This window comes from Somniosus microcephalus, chromosome 10 (assembly GCF_052327205.1).
Source record: "Somniosus microcephalus isolate GS21.2 chromosome 10, FLI_Smic_1.0, whole genome shotgun sequence".
Classification (NCBI taxonomy): Eukaryota; Metazoa; Chordata; class Chondrichthyes; order Squaliformes; family Somniosidae; genus Somniosus; species Somniosus microcephalus.
In genome coordinates this window covers 229765704-229792357 of record NC_140996.1, presented here as the reverse complement: position 1 = coordinate 229792357, position 26654 = coordinate 229765704, and the positions used below count along the sequence as shown (strand labels likewise).

The window sequence follows — 26654 nt, the reverse complement described above, 5'->3', positions numbered from 1 at the left end:
GGTCTCTGTACTGGTCAACCAAAAGTGAGTAGCTACATTAAATGGGGTGTTGTGGTCACAACATCCGGGAGCTCCGAGGAATGGAGCCACTGATTGTTCTATTGTGTGATCGCAGAGTTAGGAATATTAGAGGAAGAATTCCAGAACGATACTCAGTGACCGTAATATTGGTGATTTCCAGCCTGGCCAGTGTGCCCAGGATTCCGCTCTACGCTGCTGATGGGTAAGGCAGCACTGGCAGGTCAGAAGATCACCCCGTATGTGTGTGTTTGGCAGCAACTGGGGAAAATCAGGTTTGAAAAAGAAAATCAAAATTTTCCATTAATGCTTTGTGTAGAATTATTTTATTTTATTGAATCTGTACATTGTCGTTAAGATATAAATCATTACCAAAAAACCAGAATAGTCGGCACTAACAATTTCACAAATAAAATCGGCATCGCTGTCCTCAACACCTTTCGATAATGCCCCTGAAATACTCGCGTACAAACTCTTATGTGATAATCCATTTAAAATAAATAGGATTAACGCCTCTTAGGATAGCTGAGCGAGGAATTAAAAAGGAGTCGGTTAAGTGCTCGTACCCTAGTGTAATTTCAGGACTAGCATTTCCCATCCTCATTAAGAGTGAACCCGTCCCCCAAGGCTGCTCTCCACTCTGCTGTGGAATTATTAGCTCCTACCTGACCTACATTGGCTCCCCATCCAGCAACGCCGCGATTTTAAAATTCTCATCCTCGTTTTCAGAAACCTCCATGGCCTCCTCGCCCCCCTCCCTTTCTCTGTAACCTCCTCCAGCCCTACAACCCTCCGAGATCTCCGCGCTCCTCCAATTCTTGAGCATCCCCGATTTCCATCGCTCCACCATTGGCGGCCGTGCCTTCAGCTGCCTGGGGCCCTAAGCTCTGGAATTCCCTCCCTAAACCTCTCCGCCCCTCTCTCCTCCTTTAAGACGCTCCTTAAAACCTCCCTCTTTGACCAAGCTTTTGGTCATCTGTCCTAATTTCCCCTTATGTGGCTCGGTGTCAAATTTTGTTTGATAATCGCTGCTGTGAAGCACCTTGGGACATTTTATTACGTTAAAGGCGCTATATAAATACTTGTTGTTGTTGTGTGCTTCTCACAGTTCAAAAGGACACACCATTGCACTCCCCTGAAATACCAGTGACAACACTGCTGGGGTGCAAAAGAAATAGGAATGGTGGATAAACTGAAGTTTCCCTTTCCGACGGCGAGACCTTTATAAGTTGTGAGTCACCAGGCTCCCTGTCACTCTTGAGGTTTTTCTCATTTCTATATTTAAATAAACAAACAAACAGAAGATGCCACAGCAACCACCTCACGCCCTCCACCAACACAGTAACTCAGCTCCTGAATTATCCAAGAATTTCCCTTCCAAAGCAAACATTACAAAAGTGAAATCTTGGTCACTTAGCAGCAAACACAATGGCAGTACCACAAGGAATGGTTACAAAGGATTACACAGGATATACGGCACAGAAACAGGCCATTTGGCCCAACCAGTCCATGCCAGCGTTTATGCTCCACTCGAGTCTCCTCCCGTCTTTCCTCATCTAAATCTATCAGAGTAGCCCTCTGTTCCCTTCTCAGAGGAACAGGAGGAGGCCATTCAGCCCCTCGAGCCTGTTACAGAGGAACAGGAGGAGGCCATTCAGCCCCTTGAGCCTGTTCCGCCATTCAATTCGATCACGGCTGATCTGTATCTTAACGCCATCTATCTGCCCTTGGTTCCATAACCTTTAATACCCTTACCCAACAAAAATCTATCAACTTCAGTTTTGAAATTTTCAATTGACCCCCATTCCATGGAAGCCTTTTTGGGGGAGAGAGTTCCAGATTTCCACCACCCTTTGTGTGAAGAAGTGCTTCCTGACATCACCCCTGAACAGCCAGGCTCTAATTTTAAGGTTATGCCCTCTTATTCTGGACGAATTTATACACCTTTTGTTTTACTGAGGGAGCGCCGCACTGTCGGAGGGGCAGTACTGAGGGAGCGCCGCACTGTCGGAGGGGCAGTACTGAGGGAGCGCCGCACTGTCGGACGGGGCAGTACTGAGGGAGCGCCGCACTGTCGGAGGGGCAGTACTGAGGGAGCGCCGCACTGTCGGAGTGGCAGTACTGAGGGAGCGCCGCACTGTCGGAGGGGCAGTACTGAGGGAGCGCCGCACTGTTGGAGGGGCAGTACTGAGGGAGCGCCGCACTGTCGGAGGTGCCGTCTTTCAGATGAGACGTTAAACCGAGGCCCTGTCTGCTCTCTCAGGTGGACATAAAAGATCCCACAGACACTATTTCGAATGAAGAGCAGGGGAGTTCTCCCCGGTGTCCTGGGACCAATATTTATCCCTCAACCAACATCACAAACAGATTATCAGGTCATTATCACATTGCTGTTTGTGCGAGCTTGCTGTGCGCAAATTGGCTGCTGCGTTTCCCACCTTACAACAGTGACTACACTTCAAAAAGTACTTAATTGGCTGTAATGCGCTTTGGGACATCCGGTGGTCGTGAAAGGCGCTATAGAAATGCAAGTCTTTCTTTTTCAGTGTAGACTGAGAGACTTTCATGTTGTCGAGGTAGGTTTTCCTTTCTGCCCGAAGCTTTTGATTCGCCGCGATCCGCTCTAGTACTTCACCCTTGTGTCCCCGTCGCTCAAGGTGCTGCTGTCAAATACAGCAGACACCGGAAGGGCAGAATCTACAATCCAATTGTCTGTGTTGGGTGGCTTTTTTTTGCCCACAGTTGGAGGACCTGCCATGGAATCGTCAGACACCCAACACGGTGTTCTGCCAAAGTCCTGGTTAACGGCACTGAATTCTCTTCCCTCTTTCCCGCAGGAAGCTTTTTCCTTTTTTTTTTTATTTCTTGTCCCAGAGCACTCTGCAATCCTTCCTTTTTTTAAATTTATTGTGGCACCGTTCCTCTAATCTCCGCACACGTTACAGCTGCACCAGCGAACAAGCTCTTCCCGTGGAGTGCCACCTCAGTCCAGCTTCTGGGAACGTTGCTGTGTACCCTTGGGGAGGCAATGAGCCAGCAGAGGCAGGGTGGAGGACAGGAGAATGATCAGCTTCCCGTGCACCAGCAGCAACGCGGTTTGGTGAACGGATGCCCACATCCGATAGAAGGGTCCGTGGAAGGGGTCGGAGATGGCCGGGCAGAGCATGCTGTTCAAATTCACGGTGGTCATCTAGAGAAACGGCATTTAAAAATAAGATTCCTCGATCAGCGTGAATGATGCATTTTGGAAGGAAGAACGCGGAGAAGCAACATACAGGAAACTCTCGATTTACCGGCACCTAAATAACCGGAAATCTCTGTTAACCGGCAAAATTCAGGAGTAGGTTCAGGTAAGTTTTACTTCATATTAGTGGCAGTTCCTGGATCTGTGGCTGTGTAACTGGGGCTTCTACGCTTGTTGCTAAGCAACAGGGACGCTTGGTCTGTGGCCGGAGTTCCTGCACATGTTGCTAAGCAACAGGGAAGCCTGGATTTGTTGCTGTGTACGGAGCTCTCGTAACCTTTTAAACTATACCTCTCTGTAATCCGGACTTTTTGATAAACCGGCACCACGCCGGTCCCATCGGTGCCGGATACCAAAGAGTTTCCTGTAAATTAATGGCACAATTTTAAAGGGGGTGCAGGGCATAAGAACATAGGAAATCGGAGCAGGAATAATCCACTCGGCCCCTCGAGCCTGCTCCGCCATTCAATAAGATCATGGCTGATCTTGGACTCAAAGCCACTTCCCTGCCCGCTCCCCATAACCCTTCACTCCCTTATCTTGCAAAAATCTGTCTTATCTCCACCTTCAATGTATTTAATGACCCAGCCTCCACGGCTCTCTGGGGCAGAGAATTCCACAGATTTACAACCCTCGGAGAAGAAATTCCTCCTCATCTCAGTTCTAAAAGGGCGACCCTTTATTCTGAAATTCAAGCTTCCTAGTTCTAGATTTCCCCACGAGGGGAAATATCCTCTCTGCATCTACCTTGTCGAGCCCCCTCAGAATCATATATGTTTCAATAAGATCACCTGTCATTCTTCACAGAGAGACTCGGGGGTGTACGTACACAAGTCTTTGAAGGTGGCAGGGCAGGAACAGAGAGAAATAAAAACAGAAAATGCTCGAAACACTCAGCAGGTCAGCAGCATCTGTGGAGAGAGAAACAGAGTTAACGTTTCAGGTCGATGACCCTTCGTCAGAACAGGTCATCGAGCTGAAACATTAACTCTGTTTCTCTCTCCACGGATGCTGCCTGCCTTGCTGAGTATTTCCAGCATTTTCTGTTTTTATTTCAGGTTTCCAGCATCCGCAGTATTTTGCTTCAGGAACAGAGAGACCTGGGGATGTACATACACAAATCTTTGAAGTTGGTAGGACAAGTTGAGAAGAATGTTAAAAAAAAGCAAATAGGACCCTTGGATTTATAAATAGAGGCAAAGATTACAAAAAGCCAGGAAGTGATGCTAAACCTTTATAAAACACTGGTTAGATCCCAGCTGGAGTATTGTGTTCAATTCTGGGCACCGCACTTTAGGAAGGATGTTGAGGCCTTGGAGAGGGCGCAGAGGAGATTTACTAGAATGGTGCCAGGGATGAGGGACTTCAGTGATGTGGAGAGACTGGAGAAGCTGGGATTGTTCTCCTTAGAGCAGAGAAGGTTAAGGGGAGATTTAATAGAGGCGTTCAAAATGATGAGGGGTTTTGATAGATAGGGAGAAACTGTTTCCCGTGGCAGGAGGGTCGGTAACCAGAGGACACAGATTTAAGATAATCGGCAAAAGAACCAGAGGGGGAGACGACAAGAATTCTTTTAATGCAGCGAGTTGTTGTGATCTGGAATGCGCTGCCTGAAAGGGCGGTGGAAGCAGATTCAATAACTTTCAAAAGGGAATTGGATAAATACTTGAAAAGGATAAATTTGCAGGGCTCTGGGGAAAGAGCAGGGGGAGTGGGACTAATTGGAGAGCTCTTTCAAAGAGCCGGCACAGGAATGATGGGCTGAATGGCCTCCTCCTGTGCTGTGAGATTATAATTTTTAAATGGGGGGCACTTTTATTTAGAACATATGAAGTCTTAAAAAGAGGAAAAGGTCACTTGGCAAAGTCCTTCCCTTTATATTCTAACAACCCGCCGACTCATTCGATCCTCTCACTCTTCCCAGAAACAAATCTACATGTCTGTTGAACCCATTTCATAGAATCATAGAATCACAGAAAGTTACAGCACGGAAGGAGGCCATTTCGGCCCATCGTGTCCACGCCGGCCAACAAAGAGCTCTCCAGCCTAATCCCACTTCCCAGCTCTTGGTCCGTAGCCCTGCAGGTTAGAGCATCCCAAGTGCACATCCAAGTACTTTTTAAATGTGATGAGGGTTTCTGCCTCTACCACCCTTTCAGGCAGTGAGTTCCAGACCCCCACAACCCTCTGGGTGAAGACATTTCCCCTCAAATCCCCTCTAAACCTTCCACCAATTACTTTAAATCTGTGCCCCCTGGTTGTTGACCCCTCTGCTAAGGGAAATAGGTCCTTTCTATCCACTTTATCTAGGCCCCTCATAATTTTATACACGTCAATAAGGTCTCCCCTCAGCCTCCTCTGTTCCAAGGAAAACAGACCCAGCCTATCCAGTCTTTCCTCATAGCTAAGATTCTCTACTCCTGGCAACATCCTTATAAATCTCCTCTGTACCCTCTCTAGTGCAATCACATCTTTCCTGTAATGTGGTGACCAGAACTGCACGCAGTGCTCTAGCTGAGGCCTAACTAGTGTTTTATACAGTTGAAGCATAATCCCCCCCCCCCCCCCCCCCCCCGCTCTTGTATTCTATGCCACGGCTAATAAAGGCAAGCATTCCGTATGCCTTCTCAACCACCTTATCTACTTGGCCTGCTACCTTCAGGGATCTGTGGACATGCTCTCCAAGGTCCCTTTGTTCCTCTACACTACTCAGTGTCCTACCATAGAAACATAGAAGATAGTAGCAGGAGTAGGCCATTCGGCCCCTCGAGCCTGCTCCGCCATTTAATGAGATCATGGCTGATCATCCAAATTCAGTACCCTGTCCCTGCTTGCTCCCCATATCCCTTGATCCCTTTAGCCTTAAGAAATATATCTAACTCCTTCTTGAATATATTTAATGAATTGGCCTCAACTGCCTTCTGTGGTAGAGAATTCCACAGGTTCACCACTCTCTGGGTGAAGAAATTCCTCCTCATCTCAGTCTTCAATGGCTTACCCCTTATCTTTAGACTGTGACCCCTGGTTCGGGACTCCCCAGTCATCGAGAACATCCTTCTTGCATTTAATGTGTGTTCCCTTTCCTCGTTGGCCCTCCCCAAATGCATTACCTCACACTTCTCCGGGTTGAATTCCATTTGCCACTGTTCTGCCCACCTGACCAATTTATTGATATCTTCCTGCAGTCTACAACTTCCTTCTTCAGTATCAACCACACAGCCGATTTTAGTATCATCTGTAAACTTCTTAATCATACCCCCTATATTCAAGTCTAGAACATTGATATATACCACAAAAAGCAAGGGACCTAGTACTGAGCTCTGCGGAACCCCACTGGAAACAGCCTTCCAGTCACAAAAACACCCATCAACCATTACCCTCTGCTTCCTGTCTCCGAGCCAGTTTTGAATCCAACTCGACACTTTGCCCTGGATCCCGTGGGCTTTTAACTTCGTGACCAGTCTGCCATGTGGAACCTTATCAAAAGCCTTGCTAAAGTCCATATACACTACATCAAACGCACTACCCTCATCTACCCTCCTTGTTACCTCCTCAAAAAATTCAATCAAGTTTGTCAGACACGACCTTCCCTTAACAAATCCGTGCTGACCATCCTTGATTAATCCGTGTCTTTTTAAATGAAGATTTATCCTGTCCTTCAGAATTCTTTCCAATAATTTTCCCACCACCGAGGTTAGGCTGACTGGCCTGTAATTACTCGGTCTATCCTTTTCTCCCTTTTTAAACACGGGTACCACATTAGCAGTCCTCCAGTCCTCCGGCACCACACCTGAAGCCAGAGAGGATTGAAAAATGATGGTCAGGGCTTCTGCTATTTCCTCTTTTGCTTCGCTTAACAGCCTGGGATACATTTCATCCGGGCCTGGGGATTTATCCACTTTTAAAGCTGCTAAACCCCTCAATACTTCCTCTCTCACTATGTTTATTTCATCTAATATTTCACACTCCTCCCCTCTGATAGCAATGTCTGCTTCGCCCCTCTCCTTTGTGAAAACAGACGCAAGTATTCATTAAGAACCCTACCGACATCTCCCGCCTCCACACACAGATTACCCTCATGATCTCCAATAGGCCCTACCCTTTCTTTAGTTATCCTCTTACTCTTAATATATTTATAAAACATCTTTGGGTTTTCCTTGATTTTACTTGCCAAGAATTTTTCATGCTCTCTTTGCTTTCCTAATATCCTTTTTAATTGCACCCCTGCACTTTCTGTACTCCTCTAAAGATTCTGGAGTATTTAGCCCTCGGTATCTGACATACGCCTCCCTTTTTTTCTTTATCCTACCCTGCATGTCTCTAGACATCCAGGGAGCTCTAGATTTGTTAATCCACCCTTTTTCTTTAAGGGCACATATTTGGTTTGAACCCTCCGAATCTCCTCCTTGAATGCCTCCCACTGCTCTGACACTGATTTACCTTCAAGTAGCTGTTTCCAGTCCACTATGGCTAAATCCCCTCTGAGCTTAGCAAAATTTGCTTTTCCCCAATTTAGAATTTTTATTCCTGGTCTATCCTTGTCCTTTTCCATAACTACCTTAAATCTAACAGAATTATGGTCACTAGCACCAAAACGCTCCCCCACTGATACGTCCTCTACCTGCCCAGCTTCATTCCCTAAAACTAAGTCCAGAACCGCCCCCTCCCTTGTTGGGCTTGCTACATACTGGCTAAAAAAGTTCTCTTGGATGCATTTTAGGAATTCTGCACCCTCTATGCCCTTCACACTAATTTTATCCCAGTTAATATTGGGGTAGTTGAAATCCCCTACTATTACTGCCCTATAGTTTTTGCACTTCTCAGAAATTTGTCTAGATATTTGTTCTTCTATCTCCCTCTCACTGTTTGGGGGTCTGTAGTACACGCCCAGCAGTGTGATCGCCCCTTTTTTGTTTTTCAATTCGACCCATGTGGCCTTGTTTAATGATCCCTCCAACATATCATCCCTCCTCACAGCTGTAATAGTTTCTTTAATCAATACCGCGACCCCCCCCTCCCTTTTTACCTCCCTCTCTATCCCGTCTGAAAATCCTGTAACCAGGAATGTTGAGCTGCCATACCTGCCCCTCTCTCAGCCACGTCTCTCTAATAGCTGCAATATCATAGTCCCAAGTATCTACCTGTGCCCTCATCTCATCTGCCTTGTTCGCTATATTCCTTGCATTGAAGTTTATACCATTGAGTACAGGCAAACCTCCTTGTTGACTACTTTCTAGCCCTTGATTCCTCTGTCCTTCCAATTTACTTTCTACGTTTTTGTTTCCCAATTCCAGTTTTTCTTCCCTCCCTATTGACTCTATACTTAGGTCCCCATCCCCCTACCAAGCTAGTTTAAACCCTCCCCAACAGCGCTAGCAAACCCTCCCGCGAGGATATTGGTCCCGTTCCCGTTGAGGTGCAACCCGTCAGGTTTGTGGAGGTCCCACCTCCCCCAATGCCTCAGGAATCTAAAGCCCTCCCTCCTACACCATCTCTCCAGCCACGCATTCATCCGCTCTATCTTCCTATTTCTGGACTCACTAGCACGTGGCACTGGTAGTATTACTACCTTTGAGGTCCTGCTTTTTAACCTCTTCCCTAGCTCCCTATATTCTGCCTGCAGGACATCATCCCTCTTCCTACCTATGTCATTGGTACCGATATGGACCACGAGCTCTGGCTGTTCACCGTCCCCCCTCAGAATGCCCTGCAGCCGTTCAGTGACATCCTTGACCCTGGAACCAGGGAGGCAACAAACCATCCTGGAGTCACGTCTACGGCCGCAGAAACGCCATTTATACTGCCTGCTTCAGTGACCTTTCCCCGAGAGCTTATTCCACAACTCCTTTACCCTTTGGCTGGAATGGTTCCATCCGACTTCCCTTCTTACTGAGTCATGAAGGCCAGCAGGATCCCGGGTTAATCTTTAGCCTATAAAGGGGTCAGCAATGGCCTTGGAGTCAGAAGGTTGTGGGTTCAAGTTTAGAGACTGGAGCGCAAAATCCAGGCTGACGCTCCCAGTGCAGTACTGAGGGAGCGCCGCACTGTCGGAGGGGCAGTACTGAGGGAGCGCCGCACTGTCGGAGGGGCAGTACTGAGGGAGCGCCGCACTGTAGGAGGGGCAGTACTGAGGGAGCGCCGCACTGTCGGAGGGGCAGTACTGAGGGAGCGCCGCACTGTAGGAGGGGCAGTACCGAGGGAGCGTCGCACTGTCGGAGGGGCAGTACTGAGGGACTGCCGCACTGTCGGAGGGGGCAGTACTGAGGGAGCGCCGCACTGTCGGAGGGGCAGTACTGAGGGAGCATAAGAATATAACAAATAGGAGGAGGAGTTGGCCATTCAGCCCCTCGAGCCTGCTCCTCCATTTAATGAGTTCATGGCTGATCCGATTTTGGCCTCAACTCCGCTTTCCTGCCCGCTCCCCATAACCCTCGACTCCCCTGTAGCTCAAAAATCTGTCCATCTCAACCTTGAAAATATGCAATGACTCAGCTTCCACAGCTCCCTGAGGTAAAGAATTCCACAGATTCACGACCCTCAGAGAAGAAATTCCTCCTCATCTCCGATTTAAATGGCCGACCCCTTATTCTGAGACTGTGCCCCCGAGTTCTAGATTCCCCCACGAGGGGAAACATCCTCTCTGCATCTACCCTGTCGAGCCCCCTCAGAATCTTATATGTTTCAATAAGATCACCTCTCATTCTTCTAAACTCCAATGAGTATAGGCCCAACCTGCTCAACCTTTCCTCATAAGACAACCCCTCATCTCTGGAATCAACCTCATGAACCTTCTCTGAACTGCCTCCAATGCAAGTATATCCTTCCTTAAATAAGGAGACCAAAACTGTACGCAGTACTCCAGGTGTGGTCTCACCAACGCCCTGTACAGTTGTAGCAAGACTTCCCTACTTCTATACTCCATCCCCCTTGCAATAAAGGGCAACATTCCATTTGCCTTCCTAATTACTTGCTGTACCTGCACGCTAACTTTTTGTGTTTCATGTACGAGGACCCCCAGATCCTTCTGTACCGCAGCATTCTGTAGTCTCTCTCCATTTAAATAATATTTTTCTTTTCTGTTCTTCCTACCAAAGTGGATAACCTCACATTTTCCCACATTATACTCCATCTGCCAATTTTTGCCCACTCACTGAACCTATCTCTATCCCTTTGCAGACTCTGCGTCCTCCTCACAATTTGCTTTCCCACCCATCTTTGTATCATCAGCAAATTTGGCTACAGTACACTCGGTCCCTTCATCCAAGTCACTAATGTAGATTGTAAATAGTTGAGGCCCCAGCACTGATCCCTGTGGCACCCCACTAGTTACAGTTTGCCAACCTGAAAATGACCCATTTATCCCGAGTCTGTTTTCTGTTAGTCAGCCAATCCTCGATCCAATCTAATATAGTACCCCAAACATCATGAGCTCTTATCTTATGCAGTAACGTTTTATGTGGCACCATGTCGAATGCCTTTAATACCCTCGACTAACAAAAAACTATCAATCTCAGTTTTGAAATTTTCAATTGACCCCCAGCCTCAACAGCTATTTGGGGGAGAGAGTTCCAGATTTCCACCACCCTTTGTGTGAAGAAGTGCTTCCTGACATCACCCCTGAACGGCCTGGCTCTAATTTTAAGGTTCTGCCCCCTTGTTCTGGACTCCCCCCACCAGAGGAAATAGTTTCTCTCTCTCTACCCGATCGAATCCTTTAATCATCTTAAACACCTCGATCAGTTCACCCCTCAATCTTCTTAACTCGAGGGAATACAAGCCCAGTCTGTGCAACCTGGCCTCGTAATTTAACCCTTCTAGTCCCGGTATCATTCTGGTGAATCTGCGCTGCTCCCCCTCCGAGGCCGATGTCTCCTTCCTGAGGGGCATTTAGGTTTAATGTTTCCAGTCTAGGATTGGGCCGGGAGGGGGAGGTGGTGGTGGGAGTGGGGTGGAATTAGAGTCCTGAGAGATGAAGCCTGACCCATTAACCTATCCTTTCCTGAATGTTGGCGACGTCCGGTGCTTTTCCGGCACTTGCTCTCTCCGTTCCGGATTGTGATCCCTGTTGGAACCGGTTTCTTCTGGTTCCCGAGGGGCTCGTGTCACAATTTTTCCTGTAATTAATCTTCTATTTTAAGAAACCTGTGCCGAATTCTATTCTGTCGAGCACAGGAGTGATATTTTTAAACCTAGCAATTAGCAAACCTCCCACTGTTGAGGCACAGACCAATTACTGGTCCTCCGATGTTCAGCCTCAAACAGATGTCCCCAACACCTGTCGGAGTCTGAACCACACTGTTCACAACCTTGGTGTCATATTTGACCCCGAAATGAGCTCCGACCACATATCCGCAGCATAGCAAAGACCGCCTATTTCCACCTCCGTAACATCGCCCGTCTCCGCCCTTGCCTCAGCTCATCCGCTGCCGAAACCCTCATCCATGCCTTTGTTACCTCTAGACTGGACTATTCCAACACACTTCCAACGCATGGCCGGCCGCCCATGTTCTACCCTACGTAAGCTAGAGGTCATCCAAAACTCAGCTGCCCGTGTCCTAACTCGCACCAAGTCCCGTTCGCCCATCAACTCCTGTGCTCGCTGACCTACATTGGCTCCCGGTTAAGCAGTGCCTCGATTTCAAAATTCTCATCCTTGTTTTCAAATCCCTCCATGGCCTCGCCCTTCTCCCTATCTCTGTAACCTCCTTCAGCCCCACAACCGCTGAGATCTCTGCGCTCCTCTAATTCAGGCCTCTTGAGCATCCCTGATTATAATCGCTCCACCATTGGCGGCTGTGCCTTCTGTTGCTGGGGCCCTAAGCTCTGGAATTCCCTGCCTAAACCTCTCCGCCTCGCTACCTCTCTCTCCTCCTTTAAGACGCTCCTTAAAACCTTCCTCTTTGACCAAGCTTTTGCTCACCTGCCCTAATATCTCATGTGGCTCAGTGTCAAATTTTTATCTTAAAATACTCCTGTGCAGCGCCTTGGGACGTTTGACTAGGTTAAAGGCGCTATATAAATACAAGGTGGTTGTTGTTGAAGAGAAGCGGAACCACCTTTTTGTTTTTAATTTTCGCCCTCAGTGCTGCGCTGGAGTGTCAGCTGAGAAAGGTTTCAAACAACTTTCTGACCCAGAGTGCAACCAACTTGAGCCAAGCCAACACACAATGGCCCCAGACATTCCATGACGCTGTGCCTGTTTTGGCAGGCGTGAAATGGGCGCCAAAGCATCCAAAATCTGGTGGGCACAGTGCCCGTGCCCATTCCGAGTCGGAAATGGACCGCCCGCCGTATTGGACTGGGCCATCAAAATGAGGCGACTCGGGCCATAGGCAAATAAAGGCCCCCCAAACGCCTGCCTGAGGTCTCTTTTACCAAATTGGTTTGGCCCTGAACACAGCCGGCGCTGGGAAGGCTAGATTCTGGAAATCCAGCTCGACACTCAGCCTAACCGGCTGTCCTTAAAGGGACCGCCACCAAAAGAGGTACGTCTTCAAAAAAAAATACTTGCCTGATTGTGTAGGCGGGAGGCGTAAGAGTGTTCCTCCCAGCTCCACATTATAACCATGGGCAGCCATCGCTTGGTTACCCCACCCCGCCGCTCCCCAGCTCGTAATCGCACACAATTCCCCTTCTCCCAGTCGATCCCCCTGTGGTCGTCACCCCCTTCCCTGGCTTCCTCTCCTGGTCCCACCCTCTCAATCACTACCCGCCCCCTCGCCTCCCCTTCCCTGTCGCTCCCCCTCTTCCCAAGACCTACCCGAGGACCACTACCGGCGCAAACACATATCTCGGCCAATATTTCCGTACATCTTACTCAAAGAAAATATCTCGTCCCAAATGAATGTGCATACTCACTAGTCCGAGGGCCTGAAGGATGGTGTAGTGATAGAGAAAAAGCATGCCTGTCGCCAGCACTGCCCACCAGAAGTCCCCCAAAGGCTCCGGTTTGTATATACCTGGAAAATGGAGAGGAAGTTATTTGTTTATTCTCATTCTCATGTTCAAATCCCTCCATGGCCTCGCCCCTCCCTATCTCTGTAACCTCCTCCAGCCCCACAACCCACCGAGATCTCTGCGCGCCTCCAATTCTGGCCTCTTGCACATCCCTGATTTTAATCGCTCCACCATTGGCGGCCGTGCCTTCAGCTGCCTGGGGCCCTCAGCTCTGGAATTCCCTCCCTAAACCTCTCCTCCTTTAAGACACTCCTTAAAACTGACCTCTTTGACCAAGCTTTTGGTCACCTGTCCTAATATCTCCTTATGTGGCTTGGTGTCAAATTTTGGTCTCCTTCTGAAGCACCTTAGGACATTTGACTATGTTAAGGGTGCTGTATAAATACAAGTGAATCTTGTGGTTCATCAATTCTTTTTTAATGTTCTCTTCCTTCCTTCAGACACAAAATCCCAATGTGCAACGTACTGGAATTTAGTCCGCACTTGGAGCACAAGGGATGCTTTCTCCCGATCTGATTCTTCAGCTGATTTTTGCTGACTTGGGAAGTTGGTCTGCCATTTGTGTCCAGTATCAGGGTGGGCGGGTTAAAGTGGGGCAGTGGAGAGGTGCACTGGCCTGGAGTATCCCCGGCGTAGACGGCAGACAGGCTGCTCATCTGCCGTGGCTCAGTGCCAACACTCTCGCCTCCGAGTCAGAAATCGTGGGTTCGAGATCTCCCTCAGAGTCTTGAGCCTCATAATCCAGGCTGACACTCCCAGTTCAGTACTGAGGGAGTGCTCGCACTGTCGGAGGGGCAGTACTGAGGGAGCGCCGCACTGTCGGAGGGGCAGTACTGAGGGAGCGCCGCACTGTCGGAGGGGCAGTACTGAGGGAGCGCCGCACTGTCGGAGGGGCAGTACTGAGGGAGCGCCGCACTGTCGGAGGGGCAGTACTGAGGGAGCGCCGCACTGTCGGAGGGGCAGTACTGAGGGAGCGCCGCACTGTCGGAGGGGCAGTACTGAGGGAGCGCCGCACTGTCGGAGGGGCAGTACTGAGAGAGCGCCGCACTGTCGGAGGGGCAGTACTGAGGGAGCGCCGCACTGTCGGAGGGGCAGTACTGAGGGAGCGCCGCACTGTCGGAGGGGCAGTACTGAGGGAGCGCCGCACTGTCGGAGGGGCAGTACTGAGGGAGCGCCGCACTGTCGGAGGGGCAGTACTGAGAGAGCGCCGCACTGTCGGAGGGGCAGTACTGAGGGAGCGCCGCACTGTCGGAGGGGCAGTACTGAGGGAGCGCCGCACTGTCGAAGGGGCAGTACTGAGGGAGCGCCGCACTGTCGGAGGGGCAGTACTGAGGGAGCGCCGCACTGTCGGAGGGGCAGTACTGAGGGAGCGCCGCACTGTCGGAGGGGCAGTACTGAGGGAGCGCCGCACTGTCGGAGGGGCAGTACTGAGGGAGCACCGCACTGTCGGAGGGGCAGTACTGAGGGAGCGCCGCACTGTCGGAGGGGCAGTACTGAGGGAGCGCCGCACTGTCGGAGGGGCAGTACTGAGGGAGCGCCGCACTGTCAGAGGGGCAGTACTGAGGGAGTGCTGCACTGTCGGAGGGGCAGTACTGAGAGAGTGCCGCACTGTCAGAAGTGCCGTCTTTCGGATATGTTAAGTTATAATTGAGGCCCCGTCTGCCCTCTCAGGGGGACGTAAAAAATGCCATGGCACTATTTTGAAGAAGAACAGGGGAGTTCTCCTCAGTGTCCTGACCAATATTTATCCCTCAATCAACATCACTAAAAAACAGATTATCTGGTCATTATCACATTGCTGTTTGTGGGAGCTTGCTGTGCAGAAATTGGCTGCTGCGTTTCCCACATTACAACAGTGACTACACTGCAAAAAAAGTGCTTAATTGGCTGTAAAGCGCTTTGGGACGTCCGGAGGTCGTGAAAGGCGCTATCGAAATGCAAGTCTTTCTTTCTCCTTAAATGCATCAGTAGGGTACATGCAGTGACTGGCCTGTTACACTTACCGCCTCTGTTGAGCAAGTAGAGGGGCACGATGTACATTAGGATGTGCTGAATGTAATACACCTCCGTTTCAAATGGAAGCTGTAAGCAAGGACAACACAAGATAGAGAAACATCACAACACGGAAAGGAAACATCTCAACAGGTCGAGGCCCTGGAGAGGGTGCGGAGGAGATTGACCAGAATGGTTCCAGGGGTGAGGGTCTTCAGTTTTGTGGATGGACTGGAGAAGCTGGGATTGTTCTCCTTAGAGCAGAGAAGGTTACGGGGAGATTTAATCGAGGGTCTGAAAATTACGCCTGCCCCCCCACCGCCCCCCCCACCAGCCCGCCTGGGGATTCTTCAGATGTTTCCGAAACATCTTTTTTAAAAAACACACCTTTTTGTGGAGTCAGGAGTTCGCCCCATCCCACCAATCTCCCCTCCCCCCGACCCCACCATCCCGCCGCTCTCCCTCCCTCGACTTCCCGTCCCGCCGATCTCCCCCCCCGACTCCCCGTCCCGCCGATCTCCCCCCCCCCGACTCCACCGTCCCGCCGATCTCCCCTCACCCGACTCCCCCGTCCCGCTGATCTCCCCTCCCCCCGACTCCCCCGTCCCGCCGATCTCCCCTCCCCCGTCCTGCCAATCTCCCCCCCCCCCCACCGACTCCCCCGTCCCGCCGATCTCCCCTCCCCCGACTCCACCGTCCCGCCGATCCCCCGCCGTGTTGTTCACTCTGACATCCCTCCCGTAGCTTAGCTGAGCTCAGCCGTGTCCGAGACATTCCTTTCTCCTGTGGGGTGAGCTGCCTGCGGAGACGCAACCGGCGCCAGCAACACTCGCCCCGTAGACGAGGACAAATTTCAGGACGGTCTCGGGGCCTCTCTGTTCTGGGGCTCGGGCCGCACGTCCAGCACACAGTCGGCACCTGACTAACGTTGACCCTGGCAAACCCCGGAGAGACACGGTTAAAGCCAGATAGGAGGACACAAGTCCAAACACTCACCAGTCTGGTATTGACTACAGGGAAGAGCAGAGCCAGAAGGGGGCCATTCAACATATGCACATGTAACCTGTGGGAAGAAACACAAAGCAGAGTCTTACAAACCACAACACACACTGTAGGTCGAGATACTTACGCATCTTTAGCTTTTTAAATTTTTTTTAATAGGAGTCAGCATGGCTTTACGAAGGGGAAGTCATGTTTGACAAATTTGCACGAATTCTTTGAGGATGTAACATACAGGGTGGATAAAGGGGAACCAGTGGATGTAGTGTATTTGGACTTCCAAAAGGCAGTTGACAAGGTTCCACACAAAAGATTACTGATCAAGATAAGAAATCACGGGATTGGGGGTAATATACTGGCATGGGTGGAAGATTGGCTATCTAACAGAAAACAAAGAGTTGGGATAAATGGTTCATTCTTGGGCTGGCAATCAGTAACTAGTGGTGTTCCGCAGGGGTCAGTGCTGGGACCCCAACTCTTTACAATCTATATTAACGATTTGGAGGAAGGGACCGAGTGCAACATATCCAAGTTTGCCGACGATACAAAGATGGGAGGGAAAGCAGTGAGTGAGGAGGACATAAAAAACCTGCAAAAGGACATAGACAGGCTAAGTGAGTGGGCAGAGATTTGGCAGATGCAATATAATGTTGGAAAGTGTGAGGTTATGCACTTTGGCAGAAAAAATCAAAGAGCAAGTTATTATCTAAATGGAGAGAAACTGCAAAGTGCTACAGTACAAAGGGATCTGGGGGTCCTGGTGCATGAAACACAAAAAGTTAGTATGCAGGTGCAGCAGGTGATCAGGAAGGCCAATGGAATCTTGGCTTTTATTGCAAGGGGGATGGAGTATAAAAACAGGGAAGTCTTGCTGCAGTTATACAGGGTATTGGTGAGGCCACACCTGGAATACTGCGTGCAGTTTTGGTTTCCATATTTAAGAAAAGATATACTTGCTCTCCAGGCGGTTCAGAGAAGGTTCACTCAGTTGATTCCGGAGATGAGGGGGTTGACGTGTCAGGAAAGGTTGAGCAGGTTTGGCCTCTACTCATTGGAGTTCAGAAGAATGAGAGGCGATCTTATCAAAACATATAAGATTGTGAGGGGGCTTGATCGGGTGGATGCGGTGAGGATGTTTCCACTGATGGGTGAGACGAGAACTAGGGGGCATAATCTTAGAATAAGGGGCTGCCCTTTCAAAACTGAGATGAGGAGAAACTTCTTCACTCAGAGGGTAGTAAACCTATGGAATTTGCTACCCCAGAGAGCTGTGGAAGCTGCAACATTAAATAAATTTAAAATGGAGATAGACATTTTCCTAGCAGATAAGGGAATTAGGGGTTACAGGGAGAGGGCAGGGAAGTGGACGTGAGTCTAGATTCAGATCAGCCATGATCCTATTGAATGGCGGAGCAGGCCCGAGGGGCCGTATGGCCTACTCCTGTTCCTATTTCTTATGTTCTTATTCACGGGATGTGGGCGTCGCTGGCAAGGCCAGCATTTATTGCCCATCCCTAGTTGTCCTTGAGAAGGTGGTGGTGAGCCGCCCTCTTGAACCGCTGCAGTCCATGTGGTGAAGGTGCTCCCACAGTGCTGTGAGTTCCAGGATTTTGACCCAGCGACGATGAAGGATCGGCCTGTGGCGTACCGATCACAGAAAGGACACAATCCGCTTTCCGGCCCGTAGACTATAAATCAGGCGTTATGCCTTTAAAAAGGATCACACCTTTAAGAAACTCGATCTGCAACATAGTTAAGCCCAGAGCGGGGGAGGAGTCGTCGAAGCTGTGCACTGATGAAAGGCAGTCGTACTTTGTGTAGTCTCTGACTCCATTTTGTGTTCAGCATGCAGCCTCAACAATTAAACCTTTTCTGTTGAACCTCTCCGAGTTCAGTATTTTTTGCTAGGAGTATGTAGACTCCTACATTGGTGACCCCGATGCTCAGGACGACTCCTAAGCGTAACCATGGCTGACACAAACACAGTTTCTGTGAAGCTGCCGGAGTTCTGGGAGAACCTGGCCACCGCCTGGTTCCTTCAAGCCGAATCGCAATTCCGACTCCGCGGCATCACCGCCGACGCAACGATGTACGACTACCTCCTCGCCTCCCTGGGCAGCTCCACAATCACGAAAGTCTGGACAACACTACAAAACCTCCGGAGGAAGGCAAGTACGCACATCTCAAGGCCGCGCTCATTAAAAAATTCACAGCCTCCCAATTCTTGCGCAACTGTCACCTCCTCGACCTCCCGGGCCTCGGTGACTCCACGCCGTCAGACTTGCTCTCACACATGCTTGCTCTGACCGACGAGAAACCGCCCGGCTCCTTCTTCCGCACGCTCTTTATCTACCAACTACCTCCCAGCATCCGCCCGGCGATCGTGGCGTCCAGCCTCACGGACCTCGAGGCCCTGGCCGACGAAGCCGATAAGCTCCTGTCCGCCAGCTCCAACCACGCCGTCACCCCCGACCTGGCCTCCGCAGCGTCGGCGCGCGCTCCACCCTCTATCGCTCGGCCACGAGGCCCCCTGGGCCCCCACGCCCTCTGACCCAGGGCTACTGCTACTTCCATACCTGGTTCGGCGCACGGGCACGCCACTGCAGCCATCCCTGCACGTTTCCAACCGCCCCCACACCGGCCTACACGATGGCCGTGGGGCAAGCAGGCGCGCTGCGGTACGTTACGGACAGCGCCTCCGGACGCCGTTTCCTATGCGACACGGGCGTGCAGCGCAGCATCATCCCCCGTCCGCCCTCGAGATCCAGTGAGGCGGCCGCGGCCCTGCGCTGGCTGCCGCCAACGGCACCCGCATCGTCACCATCGACATCGACCTCGCAGGCCGCCGCTACCACTGGGAGTTTATCACCGCCAAGGTGCCCTCCCCGCTCCTCGGTGCGGATTTCCTGTGCGCCCACGGCCTGTTGGTCGACATGCCTCGGCGCCGCCTCGTGGACATGAACACCATGTCACCTATCCCGGGCGCCATGGCCCCCCCCCCCCCCCCCAACCCGCCGAAATGGATTGGCAGTGCCGCGCCCGCTCAACGAACGACTACTCAGCACTCCTGGCTGAGTTCCCAGCCCTCACCAACCCGACCTTCTCCGCGAAGGTTGCTAAGCACAGGGTAGAACACTTCATCCCCACCACAGGCCCACCGGTGTATGCCCACGCCCGCAGGCTGGACCCGGCCAAGCTGGAGATCGCGCGGGCCGAGTTCGCCACAATGGAACAGCTCGGCATCATCCACCGCTCCAACAGCCGCTGGGCCTCCCCACTCCACATCGTCACCAAACCCGACGGGGGATGGCGCCCCTGCGGGGACTACCGGCGCCTAAACGACGCCACCACGCCGGATCGGTACCCCATACCGCACATTCAAGACTTCTCGGCTAGACTGGCCGGCCGCTCAGTCTTCTCCAAAGTCGACCTGGTGCGCGGTTACCATCAGGTGCCAGTCCACCCCACGGACGTTCCCAAGACGGCCATAATCACCCCTTTTGAGCTATTTGAGTTCCTCCGAATGCCCTTCGGCCTCAAAAACGCGGCCCAGGCATTCCAGCGGCTCATGGACTCGGTCCTCCGGGACCTGAAGTTCCTCTTTGTCTACCTGGATGACATCCTGGTAGCTAGTTCCTCCAAGCAGGAACACATCGAGCACCTCCGCACCCTGTTCCAGCGGCTCAGTGAGCATGGGCTCACCATCAGCCCAGCCAAGTGCCAATTCGGCTTCAGCAGGATCGAATTCCTCGGTCACCACATCACGCAGGACGGAGCCATTCCCCTGCCCGCCAAGGTGCAAGCCGTCCAGCAGTTCCCCTGGCCTACCACCATCAAAGGCCTCCAGGAGTTCTTGGGGATGATCAACTTTTACAACCGCTTCATTCCCGGAGCGGCCTACCTCATGCGGCCCCTATACGAAGCCCTCCGGGGTAAGAAAGACAGAATGGCAATCGAGTGGTCGGCGGACATGTTGACCGCTTTCGACTCGACCAAAAAGGCGCTCGCCGACACCACCATGCTCGCTCACCCACAGCCCAACGCCAGGGTGGCCTTCACCACGGACGCCTCCGACCACGCGGTCGGCGCCATGTACGAACAGTGGGTCGACGGGGCCTGGCAACCGCTGGCCTTTTTCAGCCGCCAACTGCGCCCCCCCGGAGGCCAAATACAGTGCTTTTGACCGCGAGCTCCTCGCACTGTACCTGGCAGTCCGCCATTTTAGATTTCTTCTGGAGGGCCGCCCCTTCACCGCGTTTGTCGACCACAAACCCCTGACATTCGCGATGGCGAAATCTGCGGACCCGTGGTCAGCCAGGCAACAACGCCAGCTCGCCGCGGTGTCCGAATTCACCACGGACATCCGGCATGTCTCCGGTCGAGACAACGTGGTGGCCGACTGCCTATCCCACCCCGCCGTCCACGGCACCCACCTGGCAGTGGACTATGCTCAACTGGCAGCGGAGCAACGCACCGACCCCGACCTGCTCTCCGCGCCCACAACCCTCCCAGGGCTGCGACTGACCGACGTCGCCTGCGGCCCGTCCGCCGTCACAGTCAAATGCGACACCTCCTTGGTGCAACCCCGCCCCGTAGTCCCAGCGTCCTGGCGAAAACGGGTGTTTGACATCGTTCACGGCCTCTCACACCCCGGCACCCGCGCGTCCATTAGACTGGTGGCCAACCGATTTGTCTGGCGCGGCCTGCGCAAAGATGTGCGCATCTGGTCCAGATCCTGCATAGCTTGCCAGCGTGCCAAAATCCACCAGCACGTCAAAGCCCCACTTGAGGAGTTCACCGTGCCAGAAAGAAGGTTTGACCACATCCACATCGACCTCGTCGGCCCCCTGCCGCCATCACAAGGTCACATGCACCTGCTGACAATCGTGGACCGTACCACCCGCTGGCCCGAGGCCATTCCACTGACGTCCACCACCACCGCCGACATTGCGAGAGCGTTCATCGGTACCTGGGTCGCTCGGTTCAGCGTCCCCTCCGACATGACGTCGGATAGAGGCCCGCAGTTCACCTCTGATCTGTGGGCCACCATCGCCCGAAACCTCGGGGTGGCCGTTCACCGCACCACGGCTTACCACCCCCAAGCCAACGGACTGTGCGAGCGATTCCACAGGTCCATGAAGGCGTCCCTCCGTGCCAGCCTCGAGGACGAGGCTTGGATCGACCGCCTCCCGTGGGTGCTACTCAGCCTACGCTCCGCGGTCAAGGAAGACCTGCAAGCCGCGGCGGCGGAACTTGTGTATGGCCAGCCGCTGCGCGTACCCGGAGAGTTCCTGCCCACCGCCACGACCCCCTGGTCGGCTGACCAGCAACGCCACGCTTTCGCCAACCGAGCACAACAGTTCGCTCCGGTACCCACCGGCTGGCACGGCGAACCAGCAACCCGCGTACCACCTAGCCTGCACATGGCCAAATTTGTTTTCGTGCGCCATGACGCCCACCGAGGACCTCTACGACCCCCATACGACGGACCCTACAAGGTACTCCAGACGGGGAACAAGTTCTTCCTCCTCGAAGTGGGCGGCAGAACTGACAAGGTGTCGGTCGACCGGCTCAAGCTGGCGCACCTAGAGCCCGACGAACCCGTTCAAGTGGGCCAACCCCCACCGCGGGGCAGACCGCCTAAGAGCCCGACGCGTCCGACCGCCCCGCTCCCGACACCAACCGCCAAGAGCCGTTCCGGCCGTGCCATCAAGCTGCCACGCCGGTTCGTACACTCCCTACTAGCAGATTCTGGGGGGAGCTGTGTGGCGTACCGATCACAGAAAGGACACAATCCGCTTTCCGGTCCGTAGACTATAAATCAGGCGTTATGCCTTTAAGAAGGATCACACCTTTAAGAAACTCGATCTGCAACATAGTTAAGCCCAGAGCGGGGGAGGAGTCGTCGAAGCTGTGCACTGATGAAAGGCAGTCGAACTTTGTGTAGTCTCTGACTCCATTTTGTGTTCAGCATGCAGCCTCAACAATTAAACTTTTTCTGTTGAACCTCTCCGAGTTCAGTATTTTTTGCTAGGAGTACGTAGACTCCGACAGGCCGATATATTTCCAAGTCAGGATGGTGTGTGACTTGGAGGGGAACTTGGAGGTGGTGGTGTTCCCATGCGCCTGTTACCCTTGTCCTTCTAGGTGGAAGAGGTCGCGGGTTTGGGAGGTGCTGCCGAAGAAGCCTTGGCGAGTTGCTGCAGTGCATCTTGTAGATGGTGCACACTGCAGCCACGGTGCGCCGGTGGTGGAGGGAGTGAATGTTTAAGGTGGTGGATGGGGTGCCAATCAAGCTTATAACTGAAAGAACTTCTGCACAGTATTAGTCTGTTCCTGCATTAATTCTAAACTTGCTGTCACATTTCAGAATTTTTGATCATGTAAGGATTTAAAGTCATTGGGAGAAGGATTAGAGGGGAGTTGAGGAGAACTTTTTTCACCCAGAGGGTGGTGGGGGTCTGGAACTCACTGCCTGAAAGGGTGGTAGAGGCAGAGACCCTCATCACATTTAAAAAGTACCTGGATATGCGCTTGAAGTGCCGTAACCTACAGGGCTACGGACCAAGAGCTGGAAAGTGGGATTAGGCTGGAGAGCTCTTTCGGCTGGCACAGACACGATGGGCCGAATGGTCTCTTTCTGTGCTGTAAATTCCATGTAAGCATGCAGGCGCAGCAGGCGGTTAAGAAGGCAAATGGTATGTTGGCCTTAGTAGCGAGAGGATTCGAGTACAGGAACAAGGATGTCTTGCTGCAGTTGTACAGGGCCTTGGTGAGACCACACCTTGAGTATTGTGTGCAGTTTTGGTCGCCTTATCTGAGGAAGGATGTTCATGTCATGGAGGGAGTGCAGCGAAGATTCACCAGACTGATACCTGGGATGGCAGGAATGACATATGAAGAGAAATTGGGTCGATTAGGATTATATTCGCTGGAGTGTCGAAGAATGAGAGGGGATCTCATTGAAACTTATAAAATTCTAACAGGACTAGGCAGACTAGATGCAGGAAGGATGTTCCCGATGGCGGGGGAGTCCAGAACCAGGGGTCACAGTCTAAGGATAAGGGGTAAGCCATTTAGGACTGAGATGAGGAGGAATTTCTTCACCCAGAGAGAGTGGTGAACCTGTGGAATTCTCTACCACACAAGGCAGTTGAGGCCAATTCATTAAATATATTCAAGAAGGAGTTGGATATATTTCTTAAGGCTAAAGGGATCAAGGGATATGGGGAGAAGGCAGGGACAGGGTACTGAATTTGGATGATCAGCCATGATCGCATTGAATGGCGGAGCAGGCTCGAGGGGCCGAATGGCCTACTCCTGCTCCTATCTTCTATGTTTCTATGTAAAATCACGTTCCTTCAAACGCAGCGGCACGGAATCCTCTCGCAAACATTGTTTTTTTAGAATTTTAACTTGCTTTGAGCACTAGTACAACAGCTGTACAAGGAGGTTAGAACGTAAGAAATAGGAGCAGGAGGAGGCCATTCGGCCCCTCGAGCCTGCTCTGCCATTCAAGAAGATCACGGCTGATCTTCGACCTCAACTCCACTTTCCCGCCCGATCCCCATATTCAATTCCCTTAGTATCCAAAAATCTATCCATCTCAGCCTTGAATATACTCAGATGGGGTGGTGGGGTGACTCAACATCTGGATAGCGGTCAGGAGGGGTGGGTGAGGTCAGGATATTGGACTCAGCTGTGAAACAGCTGGACACGGTAGAGCTGGTCAGTAGCTCTCTCACTTCCGGGGTCACAAAATTCAGGATCAAGAACTTGAGCAAACAATCTAGGCAGACACAATCTACAGTCACACTCCTGAGAATTCCCAGTAAAAACTGACACACTCCTGGGAACCCTCAGTAAAAACTGACACACTCCAGGGGACTCCCAGTGAAAACTGACACACTCCAGGGGATTCCCAGTAAAAACTGACACACTCCAGGGGACTCCCGGTGAAAACTGACATACTCCAGAGGACCCTCAGTAAAAACTGACACACTCCAGGGGGACTCTCAGCGCAGCCTGTGTCGGAGCAGTGAATGACTGACCGCACCTTCAGGATTTCCGCGTTTAGATGCCCGTGCGCTGCCTCCTGAAGTTGCGGTCGGTTTCAAAGGGCGCACGTTGCTCGTTCACCGTTATTACCCATCGCAGATTCCAGGCCATTATCTTTACTTTCAGGACAGAGAGCGACTCTTTTCATTAGGTCAGGGCATCGAGGGATATGGATCAAAGGCGGGTAAAATGAAGTGGAGATACAGATCGAATTAACTGGCGGAACAGGCTCCAATGGGTTAGTGGCCTACTCCTGCTCCTATGTAATTATGTTGGAGACACTCAGCAGGTCAGGCAGCGTCTGTGGAGAGAGAAACAGAGTTAACATTTCAGGTCGATGACCCTTCATCAGAACTGACGGAACCGGCAGTTCTGACGAAGGGTCATTGACCTGAAACATTAACGCTCTTTCTCTCTCCACAGATGCTGCCTGACCTGCTGAGTGTCTCCAGCATTTTCTGTGGTTATTTCAGATTTCCAGCATCCGCAGTATTTTGTTATTGTAATTATTTTGGTGCTTGCCGATAGCATTTGAAAACAGTGCATCCTCGCGCATTCTAGCACCATCCTTGTGAACAGTTGAATGTATTTTGAAAGGCTCCTCCCACTCAGAAACTCCCGAGAGATAGCGTCGGCAGGAACACTGCCTGGGGACTTGCTGGCTGGGTTCCTGCTCTTGAATTCTTTGGCACAAACAACTGCTTTCTCATTCATTTGAGGCTGGCGGCAACAGACATGGAATAAACAAAGGCCTGGCTCTCAGTGCTACAGAGAGAGATTGGCAGTCTCGGGTCACGCAGTCCAACTCAAAAATGTATGTCAGCCAGTGGCTCAGTGGGTAGCACCCTCGCCTCAGAAGGTTGTGGGTTCAAGTCCCACTCCGGAGACTCGAGCACAAAAATCTAGGTTGACACTCTAGTGCAGTACTGAGAGAGCGCTGCACTGTTGGAGGGGCAGTACTGAGAGAGCGCTGCACTGTTGGAGGGGCAGTACTGAGAGAGCGCTGCACTGTCGGAGGGGCAGTACTGAGGGAGTGCCGCACTGTCGGAGGGGCAGTACTGAGGGAGCGCCGCACTGTCGGAGATGCTGTCTTTCAGATGGGACGTTAGACCGAGGTCCCGTCTGCTCTCTCAGGTGGACGTAAAAGAAAGATCCCATGGCACTATTGTGGTAAACCACTGTTATTCACTTCACTGTTGTTCACTCTTGCCCATTGTTGTACCTGTCTGTGCATGCCTCAGCTGGCTCCGCCCCTGGCTCCACCCATATGCCCTGGTATAAAGGCGGCTGCTCTGCAGTTCCCCAGGCATTCAGGACCGGTCGACCACTAGAGGCATGCCTTCGTTCTTTAGCTAATAAAAGCCTGTTTGTTACTCTCTTAACTTCCAGTCTTTCTCAGTAATTGATAGCGCATCAACTATTTTGAAGACGAGCAGGGGGGAGTTCTCCCCAGTGTCCTGGGGCCAATATTTATCCCTCAAGCACCATCACTAAAACAGATGATCTGGTCATTATCACATTGCTGTTTGTGGGATCTTGCCGTGCGCAAATTGGCTGCTGTGTTTCCTACATTACGACAGTGACTACACTTCAAAAAGTACTTCATTGGCTGTAAAACGCTTTGGGACGTCCTGAGGTGGTGAAAGGCGCTACAGAAATGCAAGTCTTTCTTTTCTTTAAGAGTTACTGCGCCGTAGTGTTTGAAGATGCACAGAAATCAATCAGTCGCAGAAATTCTTCTTCGAGCCTCAAGCGAGGGAAGGAAATGGAAAATAAAATGTGTTAGAACTGGCAGGCTCCTAAACGGCAGGCCACTGTCGACTCAGTTCACACAGAGCTGCCTCAACAAAGCATCAACATGTCTCCAGCTGTAGGTTCCAGATTGTTCCAGAACGCGTGTATAATAAACAAAATCACTTCTTTCTAGTGTGTCATTGGTGGCAAGCCAGTAACAATCTTTTAAAAATTCATTCTTGGGATGTGGACGTCACTGGCAAGGCCGACATTTATTGCCCATCCCTAATCGCCCTCGAGAAGGTGGTGGTGAGCCGCCTTCTTCAACCGTTAAGTGTCAGCCGTGGGCTCAGTGGGCAGCACTCCCGCCTCAGAGTCAGGAGGTTGTGGGTTCAAGTCCCACTCCAGAGACTGGAGCACAAAAATCTAGGCCGACACTCCAGTACGGTACTTAGGGAGCGCCGCACTGTCGGAGGGGCAGTACTGAGGGAGCGCCGCACTGTCGGAGGGGCAGTACTGGGGGAGCGCCGCACTGTCGGAGGGGCAGTACTGAGGGAGCGCCGCACTGTCGGAGGGGCAGTACTGAGGGAGCGCCGCACTGTCGGAGGGGGCAGTGCTGAGGGAGCGCCGCACTGTCGGAGGGGCAGTACTG

The 26654-nt window shown here is 51.7% G+C and overlaps 1 protein-coding gene across 1 annotated transcript in view; it reads right to left on the bottom strand.

Moving 5' to 3' along the window:
• Positions 1 to 325: 325 nt before the first annotated feature.
• LOC147112144 (transmembrane protein 164-like) overlaps positions 326 to 26654 on the bottom strand; it is a 52688-nt gene continuing 26359 nt past the window's right edge. Inside the window, exons 3-6 of the mRNA XM_085999743.1 lie at positions 16208 to 16274; positions 15223 to 15301; positions 13121 to 13221; positions 326 to 3208 (exon numbers count right to left, since the gene is read on the bottom strand). Coding sequence (XP_085855869.1) covers positions 3002 to 3208; positions 13121 to 13221; positions 15223 to 15301; positions 16208 to 16274 — 454 coding nt within the window. The 3' untranslated portion in view covers positions 326 to 3001. The remainder of the gene's footprint in view (positions 3209 to 13120; positions 13222 to 15222; positions 15302 to 16207; positions 16275 to 26654) is intronic.